The sequence below is a fragment of the Rousettus aegyptiacus genome, unplaced genomic scaffold (genome assembly GCF_014176215.1).
Source record: "Rousettus aegyptiacus isolate mRouAeg1 unplaced genomic scaffold, mRouAeg1.p scaffold_m13_p_6, whole genome shotgun sequence".
In the NCBI taxonomy this organism is placed as follows: domain Eukaryota; kingdom Metazoa; phylum Chordata; class Mammalia; order Chiroptera; family Pteropodidae; genus Rousettus; species Rousettus aegyptiacus.
Genome location: NW_023416309.1, coordinates 73015367 through 73027986, shown reverse-complemented (window position 1 = coordinate 73027986; position 12620 = coordinate 73015367). Strand labels below are relative to the sequence as shown.

The following is a 12620-nucleotide window of genomic DNA, read 5'->3' as shown; positions in this document are numbered from 1 at the left end:
CATGTGAATCATTTTATACGAGTGAGTCACACTCAGCCATAAATCACACGTGACTATAGCCACACGCAGGAGGGTCGCACACCCAAACCTGAACACTGTATAGGGGTCAGAAACAACTCTCCTGTTACCCCGTACGCTGCACCACCATCTCCACTCCCGGCCCACTGTGTCCCTGGTCTTTGGCACGCCCTATCTCAATCTCTCCTTTTCAATGGGGACAGTCAGGGGACCGAAGTGGACTCGGGAGTACTTCTCCTGAAGGTCCAAAGTGGCCTTCTTTCCACTCCCGGTCCGCGCTCAGCTTTCTGGCTGGTGGGCGGGAACCGGGATGCCAGAGATTTAGGTGGTCCAGGTTGGGAAAGGAATCTCCCCATGATGGAAGCCCGCAGCCAGCAGCGGCCCCGCGTGGCCAGTCCTGGCACCGCAGAGTCTCAAACTTAGCAGAAGCTGTCTTCGAGAGAGGCCAGATAAGAAGCACGATAAGCAGTCGCCCGGCTTTTCCTGCTTCCTCCGGGTCTATGCCTGAGTCCTCTTCGCCCGTATATAGAATTCCCTATCTGTTCTGCTAGCTTGGAATTTCGCAAAAACAATACTCTTAAATACTAGGTAGAAAAACACACACAAGAGCCCGGATAGCTCAGTCGGTAGAGCATCAGACTTTTAATCTGAGGGTCCAGGGTTCAAGTCCCTGTTCGGGCGTCGCACTTTTTCCAATCTGAACATAACTGTTTGCTTTTGAGTGCAATTAATATTAGTATTCCTTCAAACAAAACAAAGGAGAATAACAAGTATACTATTACTTGGTTTTAATAAGTTTTACAAAGTGCGGCAGGGTGTTAGTTTTCAGAACGCAGAACAAGTACGTAGAAGGGAAGTAGAGATGTTTTAGAACAGTCTATATGCAAACCATTTATGCTAATTTAAATTTTCTAGTAGCCATATTATAAACAGTAAAACTCAAAAGTCAAAATTAATATTAAAAATACATTTTATTTAACCTAATATATCCGAAATCTTAGCCTGTTAACATATAATCAATTGTTTTACAGTATTAATGAAATTATAACAATTTTTTGTACTGTCTTTTATGGATGGTTTTTATTTTACACTTAGTCTATATCTCAATTTCTATTTCAAGTGTTCGACAGCGGTGTTTCCCTTATCCGACAGCAGTTTTTACGTTGTTTCAAGTTCTATGAATAATACAGTATGAAGATGCACAAAACAGGAAGTTCGGTAATGTACAAAGTTTCAGAGGAGGTCCGGTACTGAGGTTCCATGGTGTAATGGTTAGCACTCTGGACTCTGAATCCAGCGATCCGAGTTCAAATCTCGGTGGAACCTTCTTCTTTTCACTGAATATGCTTTATTATTTTCATATATGAGGTTCCCTTATGATCCGAGAGGATGTGAAAAGAAAAAAAACTAAGATGCTATTTTTTGAGTTTTGCAGACTAGGTAATTGGAGCTTGTATCACTCTGAGAACGCACAGTAAATCATTTAAATACACAACATATTGCGTAAAATTTGAGATAAGAATATTTTGAGGACGTGTTAAATGGAGCTAATTTAAGAAATGAGCACCTCAGTAGCTTCCATTAAGTCTTGATTTGTGGATGGGATGCAGACCTGGGATATCTCTGGAATACCAGAGAGGGAAGACAGTGTTCAGACCCATGACAGCAGTTCCCATAAAACTAAATATTCTAAAAGGTCCCTCTATGAATTTTTACAGGGTGCTTAGATGACGAGGAAAACTGTGGTCTGGCAGCGGTGGGATTCGAACCCACGCCTCCGAAGAGACTGGAGCCTAAATCCAGCGCCTTAGACCGCTCGGCCACGCTACCTGCGTGAAGGAGTGTTTTCTCCACAGTCCTCCTAAGACAGTCGAGGAAAAAGTAAGGTAGGGGAAAGCCGTATTAAATTGGTCTTTAGAAACCATCGAGACTCAGGATTGTGGATCAAATGACGGCAGAGCAAATAGACAAAGTAAAATAGAGACACAGAAATTTACAACGAACGAGTTTATTTGGATGGGTGGGGCAACATTTGGGAGGAGGGTGCACCTAGGCTGGAAACATCTCCCAAGAGGGCAGCCGGAGCTCTGTACTCGCCCTTTCGCTCATATTCGGTTACTCTCTCCCTGTTTCATTTACCCATGAGCGCCCGCATTCCCACCTGGTTCACCTGCCCCCTACCTCTGTGAGGCAGGCCTCTGAAATCCAAACCACACGCTCTTGGCACGCCCGCCCAATTCCCTCAATTCCCTCCCCGCTTCCCCTCCCCCTCCCCTACCCCTTTTTTCCCATGCTAGTACCCGTAAGCCGTGAGATGCCTCCGCCCGCCAGGTGGCTCTGTGGCGCAATGGATAGCGCATTGGACTTCTAGTGACGAGAGAGCGATTCAAAGGTTGTGGGTTCGAATCCCACCAGAGTCGGTTTTATTTAAATTTTCCCCCCTCCCTTTCCTTTTTATCTGGCTTTTTCTTAAAGGCTCCCGTTCTTTCTTCTCCCTCTACCCTATCTCTGTGTTTTCCACCAGTTTTCAGTTCCAACCTCAGTCTCCGCTGCTTCTTTACTTACCTGTCTGCCCCGGGGCTCGGGCCATGGAGAGCAGGACTGGGGGGCGGGAGACAGAAGGGGAGGGAAAGTGGGCGTGGACGCCGAGATAAAGGCAGGCCCCTGGCTCGGGGACACACCGGGATTTAATAACCACTTTATTCCATGCACTAGGGACTCGAGAAAGGACTGGGGCTAGGCCAGGGGTAGAGAGGGTACAATCCTAGATGCAATGGGGGCAGGGAAAAGGGACAGGAACCAGGGAAATATATATTTATATAGATACTCTAATATAGACCACATCTCACCCGCGCGCTGCGCCCGCGCGCCCCGCCGCCCTCCCCAATACCTCCTCGCCCTGACGCCCGGGTCCCTCTGCCGCCCTCAGGCTGGAGTCTCTACCCTACCCCCAGCCCCCGCCCCCACCCCCCAAAGCTTAGGGCCAAGGTCTCCAGAAAACGGGCGGTGGGGGCTGCGGGGCCTTGGGAGCCCCGTCTTGTCTGTGAGGCGGCGGCGGCGGCAGCAGTCCGGTGAGGGGCGCCGGCTCGCCGGAATCCCCGATGCGGGGAGAGCAAGGGGACGGGGACCAGGCGCAGCGAGGACTAGGGGTGCCCTGTTGCACTGCGGGGCGCTGGTGCAGCGCGGGGCCAGGCGGCGGGGCGGCGGGGTCCAGCGGTGGGCGCGACGCTTGGGGCCTCGGATCTACCGGTTCTGGCCGGGGCGGCTTGGGGCGCAGGTAGACGTGCAGAGCGGAAAACAGCTGGGCACGGGCCGCCGGACTGGCGTCGTGCGCGAAGGCTGCCAGGCGAAGCAGGCACTCGCGAAAGCCGGACAAGTAGCAGCTGGCGAGCGCCTCGGCGTCCTGGGCTGGGAACCGAGGGACCCCTGGAGCCGCGGTGGAGGGGAAGGCCGGCGGGAAGACAGGAGGGCAGGAGCCCAACGCGGGTAAGGGAAGGGGAGGGGCGCGGAGATACCAAGGCCGGACAGGCGCACAGACAGAAGCAGAAAGCCAGATGGACGCACAGAGGGAGAAAATGAGGGAGACAGAGACAGACACGCGCGGGTGTTATTAACCTCGCCTCGGAGCAGAGCCTGCTGCTCCCCAAGCCCACCGTCCACCGCAGGGTCCACCCCACCAACCCCGGCCCGGGCCTCAGTGAATCCCCCCTCCCTCCCTCAGCTGCCCCACCCCCGCGCTGTACCCGGGGGCTCCACCCGGCTTCGTTCCCTCAAGTAGCCCACGGCGAACTCCAGTATCTCTGCTTTCTCCAGCTTCGGGTTCCGGAGGTTCTACAGACAGGAGGGGAGGGCGCAAAGACAGAGAGGGGTGGGGAGAGAGGGGGGAAAGTGGCAGGGGGAAGAAGGGAGGGGAATGCGGGAGCTGGGGGTGCCCCCGGATCACGTTTGTGCTCTGACCACGGAGCGCGCTACCGAATGCGGAGTGGAGATGACCAAGAACAGTCCTCGCCCACCCGGACACGAAACTGTCCAATCCGAGGAGATGACGCCAACCCCGCATTGAAATAGCAAACCCAGGAGTGAAATTAACCACACTGCTGGCTGTTCGAGGTTGGGGTGGGATGGAGAGAGATGGAAGAATTTAGACTCAAAGGTTGAAACTGACCTACCCGGGAGTGAAATTTACAAACCCGGGTATGAAACTTACAGACCCGAAGGAAGGGTGGCCACGAAGATCGCGTTCTGAGAGCAAGAGGGGGTCTGGGATGGGATTCCAAGGACGGGAATCAGGTCAGGATGCCTTGGGGCCAGGGTCGCCAGTGGAGGATATGTCCCCACCCAAGTGGGAAGCCCTGGGACGCTAGAATGGGGTGCTTGAGGAGTGCAGGGATGGCAGAAGGACTGACCTGGTCACGGGTTCGTTCCAGGAGCAGCAGCCTCAGCTCTTCCAGGCTGCGATTGATGCGGTCCCGGCGCCGCTTCTCCACAAGCGGTTTCAGCATCTGCGACCAGCAGGAAAGGAAGAGCGGGCCGACCGGACCAAGACTCAGCGCGGCCGCGCGGGCATCAGGATCCCGCCGCTGGGATAGGCCCGCCTCCACCCCTTCCCAGGACCCCTGAGAGCCTAGGGCCGAGCCCATTCGATCCCTCTCCGCTCCCCCTCCCAACGCCCCTAGGGTCAATTTCTGTAGCTCGCCTCCTCTCTCTCCCGGGTCTTCTGCATTCTCCTCTCTCAGTCTTGTCCTCCCTCCTCCCCACTCTGTGTCTCTCCTTCTCCATCTCTTTTTCTCTCTACGTCTCCGTCTCGTGCAGACTCTCTGTCTCAGTGGAGAACTTTGGGGGCCCTCTTTGAGCCCAGACACGTGGGCCGCAAGGTGCCGGACTCAGAGTTGGCGGCCCTGAGTGTAAAAAGGGAGATACCCAGCGCGACCGCGCCTCCTCTTCTCCCTCTAACCCGTCTAAGCTGTCACGGTTCTCAACTGGTTCTAAAATCCTCCACCCAGTCTTGGGCCTCTGGAACCAATGCCCATTGGGCCAGCCCGCGTGGAGCAAGTGCATGTCTCCGCTTTTTGTTTCCACCCTCCTCCCTTAGCTCTGCTCTCCCCTTGCTTATTTCACTCAATTCCAGCCCCCTCCCACGCCCTCCAGGCCGCAAGGTGCCAACTCCCATTACCCAAACCCCAGACTTCTACTCCTGCCGCCCACTCAGGTCCTGCTCTGACCCCGTCCCCTTCTTCATAGTTAACAACTTCCTCCCCAGCTCCTGGCTCCTTGCGTCCCCCATTCAATTCTCCCCCTTCCAGCCCAGCGTCTCCAGCCTCTTCCCAGGCCCAGGGACCTCTGCTCCCTCTTCTCCCGCCTCTCACCTTGGGGCCGTCCCTATTCTCGGCTCGATCCCGAGTGACCATCGCTCCTCCGGACCCTAGTGTAGACCGAGTTCCTGCTCGGGTTGTGGCTTATATCCCTCAGGCTCCCAGGTGTGATGGGGGGGACCCAGACCCGGACCCGCCCCCTTAGGCACCCAGATCTCGCCGGGCGCGGCCCTGGGCACGAGGCATCCGGAAAGGGGAGGAGCGCCAGGAGGAGGAGAGGGAGTGGAACTGGCCTGGGAGTGTGGGAAATGAGGGGTCAATGTAGCACCAGCTGGTTTAAGGACCATAAGGCTGTATAATGAGGCGGGTCCCAGTTGAAGAGAGGAGGTTATTAGAGGCGGGAGAGGGAGTTTGAGGAATCTGGGAACAGAACTCAGGAGTGAAGTTCAGAATTCCCCGCCTCACAATCGCAGCTTTCTTGGGAGGTCACTGTACCCCACTCACCATAAAATAAAAGTCAGCAACCCCTCAGCCCCGAGGCTGGGGCTTATACATCTTCCCCCAAAGTTCACCTCGTACTTGAAATAGAAAGCGACCTGAGTGTGCGAGGTGAAACTGTCTAATTTAACTGAGGCTCTGTCTGGAGGTGGAAGAGAAGCTCTATTCTATCTAAGGCAGTCACATTCAATTCCTCCAACAGGGAAAGGGACTCGGTCCACACCAGGATCGGAAGAAGCGTTAGTCACTCGCGCTTGTGATCACTGGGCACTGGTCTAGGCTTGTACCGTCTATATTGAGATATGCACTAGAGGCCCAGCTCATCCCTGCAGAATCTAGTGAAAAACCGATGTGTTATCAAGTAGTTATTATAGAATCAGAGTGCAGTACGTGCTCGGGAAAAGGATCATCCTGAAGGATAGCTGGACTGGTGGGGGCGAGGGCGGGAGGGAAACCTCAAGGAAGAGGAAGCAAAGCTTTGAAGCACGGGTAGGAGGTGGAGAGATCTTTCACTTACTAGTATTTAAATCAAAACAATAGGAGATTAAGGCTGCCAGGACACCTGACACAAGTGTGCTCGCTTTGCTTGCTCCCAGAGATCCCTGGTAACTGTAGAGGAGCAGGAAGCAGGCAGTTTTCTTAAAGGGACAAAAACGGATAAACACCCACCTCAAACCAAGACCATGACCCTCTGCAGAATGATGCGTGAGCACTCGGAGTCTTCAGGACAAAATGTCTGAGAAGATAAAGATAAAATCAGAGATTTAGCAGGTGGTACTATAAGGGAACCAGGGGCAAGAAGACGTAAAGACAAGATTGCAGAACGAGTCAGAAGATAGGTGCGGAGTCGGAGACGGATGGGGCTACTCCTAGCCCACCCAGTGCCCTTCCACACTTTCTCTCCTCTTCTCTCTCTCTCTCTCTCTCTCTCTCTCTCTCTCTCTCTCTCTCTCTCTCTCTCTCTCTCTCTCTCTCTCTCTCTCTCACTCATTCCCCGCCCCCGCCTCCATGAAACCTGCCTTGCCAAGGCCCGAGCCCGAACGGACAGAGACCTTCGGGTGGGTGCTCCCATTTGGGTTCAGGGCCCTCCCTCTATCTGGGCCAAATGGGAGTGCAGATGTGTGGCTCCAGCAGCCCCCACTGCCCCCCTCCTTGGGAACCTAGGCTCAGGCTGAGTTTTTCTCACCTGCACGCGAGGCTTGGGGGGCCCCAGGCTGTTCGCACCCGGGTGTGGGGCCGCCCCTTGCCATATGGGGCGACTTTATGGTCGGATGGCCGGATCCCAGATAGAGGAAGGATTGCTTGGTGCTCCACACACGTCAGCTACTCGGGGCCACCCCTTCGCTGGGCATCTTGCCTACAGAGTCGGCTTGACAGCGGCCGCTTCAGCCTCTTACAAGCTCTGGTAGAATCATCGGGCTTTTTCGCCGTACGCATTGGTGGTTCAGTGGTAGAATTCTCGCCTGCCACGCGGGAGGCCCGGGTTCGATTCCCGGCCAATGCAACGTGCAGTCTTTTTTCTCCCCCCTAAAAAAGAGTCTCTTGAAGTATCTGAGCTCTTTTACGTTTCCACGAGGTATTAATATTTAACTTTTTTACTCTATCGCAGAGTTTGAGGCTCTGGATCGAGACCTTGAATCCATACATCCTCCCTAGCCCGTCCTCCCAACCTGGGTGTCCTGCCGCCTTCCTTACCCCGCCCTCTGCCCTCGGCCCCGCACCTCCGCAGGCGTGACCCTGAGAAAGGACACCGGGCTCAGATTCCTACCCCAGGGGTCCTCTTGGCCCTCCGCGGGGAGGGGCTCTGACTCCTTTGCTCTTCCTTCCATGGCTCTGCCTTGTTCTCTATCTTACCTCTTGTTTCCTCTGAAGCGCGCTTTCTTTTTTCAAGTCCAGGGATCTCGGCCTTTTTTTGTCTCGCGGTCTTTCTGTGTCCCTGCATTCCTCTTGGTGTCTCTGTGTCTATATCATTCATGTTCTTCCCAGATCTCTTAGCAACTTCTGCGCTGGTCTCTTTGGGCCTTTCGTAGTCTCTGTATCTGACTCCAGATCTCTCGGGCCTCTCCATCTCTCTCTGCGCCTGTGTCTCGGTCTCTGCGTGTCTCTGGGTGTCTACAGGTCTCTAGGATCTCTCTGGGTCTCTGTCGCCTCGCGGCACTTTGCGCTCCCACGTTCCTCCCATCCCCTAGGAAGCTCGCTCACACCTCCGGGTTCCTGCCACCTCCCCGCCCGCCCCTTCCCGACCCCTTTGATCCCGCACGCGTCCGGCCGGCGGGCGGCGGGGCGCACCCACCAGCTGCCGCGGCCACTTGTGAGCAGCGTCGGGGGCAGCTGGGCTCCCTGGCTTGCCGCACAGGTTTTCAGCGGTCTTTCGCGGGGCGCGTTAGGCCGGCCTCCCTCGCCCCGCTCCTCACGGCACTGTCTCTTGCTGCTGTCCGGGTCTCAGGTTCGCTGCGTCTGGGTCTCCATCTTGATATCTTGATCTATCTTGGTCACTCTCTCTCTCTGAAACTCGCCCTGGGTCTGTGTCTCTGCATCTCTGATTTTTGTCTCCCGTCTCTTTGAGACTATCTGTTTCACCTGGGCTGAGGTCTGGGTCTTTCCTATCTCCTGATCGTGTCGGTGACTGGGAATGCTGTCTCCTCAACTCTAAGCAGGAACAGTTTACCTCCAGAAGGAAAATGTACAGCAATCTGGGCATCTGTGTATCTGTGTGCACAGCCGCTGTATTTATCCACTCAGCAGATATTTACAAAGTGCCTCCTGTGTGCTCAGTATGGTTAGGCTTCGATGGTACATTGGGGATGGGCAGGAGACACACAATAACTAAGATAGCAGAAAATAATATAAGTTCAAATGGTTATAAGACTGGGGGCGAGATGAGGAACAACGGGGCACCACAACGACTTGAGAGTGAAATGTTACTTTGCTCTGGGCTGTCAGAGACATCCTCTGTCAGGAGGTGATATTTCAGCCCAGAGCAGCTAGCCATGAGTTCAAACAAAAAGAACAGCAAGTGCAAAGGCTCTGAGGCAGGAACAGGCTTTGCTGGTGGGAGCTAGAGAAAGAGAGCTAGTGTCCCTTAGACGGAGAATTTGGAGCACGATAGAGATAAAATGGAGAGTCAGGTATGGCCCTTCAAATCCGGCCTTGGAGGCTCCTGAAGGAGTTTGGATTTTACTTTAAGTGCAATGGGAAGCCGGTGGATAATTTTAATAGGAAAGTTATATTCACTAACCTATACTTTAAATTAACACTTTGGCTGCTGTGCAAAGGATGGAAGCAGGGACATCATCTAGCTTGCTGGAGTAGTCATCTAGGCAAGACGTGATTGAAACCTGTACTGAAGTGAAGAGGGAAAGTAAACTAGGTTTTTGGCTTAAGTAACCCCGGAGTCGGTGGTGCCTTTTCCTGAGATGGAAAGGGGGAGGGTACAAAAGGGGTTTGGGGAGAGCAATCAACCATTATACTTTAGTCAGGTTAGTGGAGATTCCCTTAGACATCTTATCCAGGTAGGCCAGGGATATACAAGTTTAGGGGTCAGAGCTGGAGGGTAAATATAGGGGAGTCATTGAAAGATAGATGGTGTTTAATGCTATAAGACTAAGGGTGGGAGAGAGGATAGAGAGAAAAGACACTGAGCAAGGAGCCCTGGGGCACCCCAACACAAGGTCAAGTTGAGAAGGAAAGATTGTCAAAGGGATCTAGAGTCATCAGAGAAGTAGCAGAAAACCCATGGGAGTGAGGTGTCCTGGAAACCAAGAAAAGAGAGTGTATGAAGAAGGAAGGGGCAGTAAGCTCTAGATACATTGCTGGGAGATCAAGTAAGAAGAGAAAAACAACTATTCAGTTTAGCATCTTGGAAGTCGCAGATGACCTGAGTTACAGGGAGTGACTATGTGCAGTCTCACTGAGTGGGTTGAGCTTAAATAGGATGGGAATGTATGCAGAAGTGGCTTATAGACAACTCCATCAAGTTTTGCTGTAAATGGTGAGCAGAACAATGTGGCGTGTAGGAGCACAAGAGATGAGGGTTGCTAGAACAGGTTTGATGCTCATGGGAATAACCAGGACCTCAAAATCTGAGAGGTTTGGGGAAGGCAGGAATGAATTGGGTAGACTTCACCTCCGCAAGGTAAAGAAATCAATCTCAGCTGGTAGAGAAGGCTCTTCAAGCACAGGGAGATTGGGGGAGACAGAGGACGTGGGTCAGTTGGGTAGAGAAAGGATGAGGCAAGTTGTCTAGATTTCTTTCATTTTCTCAAAGAAGAATGAATCAAGCTCGTTGCTGTAGAGGAGAGAGCTACAGATCGTTTGAGGAGAAAGAAAGTGTGAAATGTTCATTTCTGAGAGTAGAAAAACAAACCTAGGCAAGAGAATAGGATTTCTAGGCAGGTCGAGAGTCCATTTGAGATGTGGGATAAAACATTTCAAGTTCAGAGGCCAAATCACTGTGAATCTAATGAAGTTCATGCTTCAGGACTCCTCACTGACACAGGCCCCTGGGAGGGTCCTAGCAACACCTTTACACAGCCATATATGCTTCTGTAAAATTTGCAAATGTAAAATATTTTAACTGTAAATGGTAAAGGCCACTGTCACTTTCCACTTTGCTTTCCCTCTGTCACACTTACCCCCTGGTGTTGGTGTGGTTGTGACCATTTTGGGAGAACTGGTTATGGAGAAAGTGAGTTAGAGAGACATAAAATTTAAGGTTTCATGGGATGTGCTGATATAGTTCCCAGTCACTCCACATGTGGTTAAGTTAGCCTAGCTATTTTAGTGTAGGAATGTCTTCCAGGAGTACTCCTATCATGTGATGCCCACTCACCAAGCTTTGTGCAAAGCCAGAGGGCACATGTGATATGAATGTGTCCCGTGGCTCCTGTCACTGTAAGTACATGGATAGTAGAGGAGAAACAAGATTTGAAATATATAGAGCCAGGAGCTAATCTGTAAAAGAGGTGCGCAGGCAGTTAATTAATACAAATGAGTTATTTTTCTGAACTTTGTGGCATTTGTGGCATTTGCCAGTTTTTTCGATTTATAAGTTGTTGTGATCCCTTCTTTCACTCTAAATATTACTTTCTGTTCCTAATTTTGTATTATTTTCTTTAAAAATTCTCCCTAAACCAGTTGTTGGGCTGGGTGATTTTCTCCAGCCACTGCTTTTGTGCAGATGTGGTTGTGAGAACGTCCCCCACTCCCAACATTTCTAGGGGTATCAGATGGGGGTCTCTGCGTGGTTGGCATGCCTCTGTGTCAGCGTAGACCTGTGTGCATCTCTGCGTACATAGTGTGTGTATGAAAGTCTGGGTTTCCAGCCTCTTCTTAGCCATGCTCTCAACACTAGGCTGTATCTGGGCTCGAGGGAGGGGAACTCGTGTCCCACACGTGCTGGGCCCTTAGGGAGGCAGGGGGCTGGAAAGGAACTGAGACAACACAGCTGGTCCAGTTGTCTGAGCTTCCTCTCCCCTGCTGTGATGTCTCCCCAAGCTTGGGTTCCAAGGCTCAACTCCTCCCTCTTTGTTCTTCAAAGGGAAGGCGGTTTCCTAGGACCCCCTGGGTCCTGGGTAGGGGAAGTGCCTGGAGGGTTGGATCCTGGGGTTTTGGGGGCTAGGAAGTAGGAAGACCAGACCCCTGGGCCAAGGGAAGAATCAGGAAAAAGTCCTCTGTATATCCCAAAACAAAACAGACAATATTCCTTGTCCTTATGAGTCATACACTTCTTGTGGGAAAAACAGTCAAATGAACATTATACAAAACTTATCATTTGTTAAATGATGATAAATGTTATGGAGGAATGTGAAGCAGATAAGTGGAGAGTGGGACCTGCAATTTTAGAGGTATGCTTAGAGAAGGACTCATTAAGAAGGTGAAATGTAAGAGGTGATGGTGCAAGCTACATGGAAGCCTAGGGGAAGAACACTCCAGGCAGAGGGACTGACTGGCAGAAAGGCCCTGAGGGGCAACATGCCTGGCCTGTCAGAGGAAAAGAGCAGCAAGGGCTTGAGTGGTTGGGGCTGGGATGGAGGTAGCCAGCGTAGGAGTTGTAGAAGGTGAAATGGGAGCTATAAAGAAGAAACCTGAAAATGTAGGACTACCTAGTCCACTGCAAGGACTTTGTCAGGATTCACTCAGTTTTGAGTGAGATGAGAAGCCATTGGAAGACTGTTTTTCCCTTTGCTCTTTCATTTTAGTTTTTGGCACTTTTAATTTTTATGTAATTTCACACTTTCAGGAAAGTTAGAAGAATAATACAAGGACCTGCATACTTTTTTCCCAAGTCCATTAATTGTTTACATTTGCCTCGTTTGCTTTATCACTTCTCTCCAAATATAATAAAAAATATGTTTTCTGAACCATTTGGGAACATCAGACCCTTCTGTCCCTAGTTACTCAGTACGTGTTTCCTAAGCAGAAGGACATTTGTAGCATAATGATACATAATATAGTACAATGATCAATATCAGGATATTAAAGTTAATATTATACTATTATTTAATCCCTAGCCCATATTCAAATTTCCTCAAATGTTTCAGTAATGTCCTTTATAGGTCTTTAGGCCCAATCTAGGATCACATGTTGCATATAATTTTTATGTCTCTTTAGCATCATTTAATCTGGAAGAATCTTTTTGATTTTTTTTTTTTTTTTTTTTTAGCATTTAAAGAATATTATTTTAATCAGATAGCTTTCTTCAAACAAGGAGAAATCATTTACTTTAGAACCTGGAGATTTCAGTGGGATATTGATTAGCAAGTGAGTAACTTTGGAACATGTGAAGGTATT

General features: G+C 51.2%; 1 protein-coding gene and 5 non-coding genes across 6 annotated transcripts; 4 read left to right on the top strand and 2 right to left on the bottom strand.

Annotated features, from left to right (window-relative positions):
- The first annotated feature begins 626 nt into the window (after nucleotides 1-626).
- Nucleotides 627-699, top strand: TRNAK-UUU. The gene has a single exon. It is a non-coding gene; the product is annotated as a tRNA-Lys (tRNA).
- A 573-nt stretch (nucleotides 700-1272) lies between these two features.
- On the top strand, nucleotides 1273-1344 carry TRNAQ-CUG. The gene has a single exon. It is a non-coding gene; the product is annotated as a tRNA-Gln (tRNA).
- Nucleotides 1345-1766: 422 nt separating this feature from the next.
- TRNAL-UAG lies at nucleotides 1767-1848 on the bottom strand. Its single transcript has one exon. It is a non-coding gene; the product is annotated as a tRNA-Leu (tRNA).
- Nucleotides 1849-2351: 503 nt separating this feature from the next.
- Nucleotides 2352-2438, top strand: TRNAR-UCU. Its single transcript is given in 2 exon segments — nucleotides 2352-2388; nucleotides 2403-2438. It is a non-coding gene; the product is annotated as a tRNA-Arg (tRNA).
- A 234-nt stretch (nucleotides 2439-2672) lies between these two features.
- On the bottom strand, nucleotides 2673-5573 carry HES7 (hes family bHLH transcription factor 7). The gene is made up of 4 exons (XM_036223757.1): nucleotides 5385-5573; nucleotides 4425-4520; nucleotides 3762-3849; nucleotides 2673-3444 (listed from the first exon to the last, which is right to left on the bottom strand). The coding sequence occupies exons 1-4, from the start codon at nucleotides 5424-5426 to the stop codon at nucleotides 2996-2998; spliced, it is 675 nt and encodes a 224-aa protein (XP_036079650.1). The 5' UTR covers nucleotides 5427-5573; the 3' UTR covers nucleotides 2673-2995.
- A 1688-nt stretch (nucleotides 5574-7261) lies between these two features.
- On the top strand, nucleotides 7262-7332 carry TRNAG-GCC. The gene has a single exon. It is a non-coding gene; the product is annotated as a tRNA-Gly (tRNA).
- Nucleotides 7333-12620: the final 5288 nt, after the last annotated feature.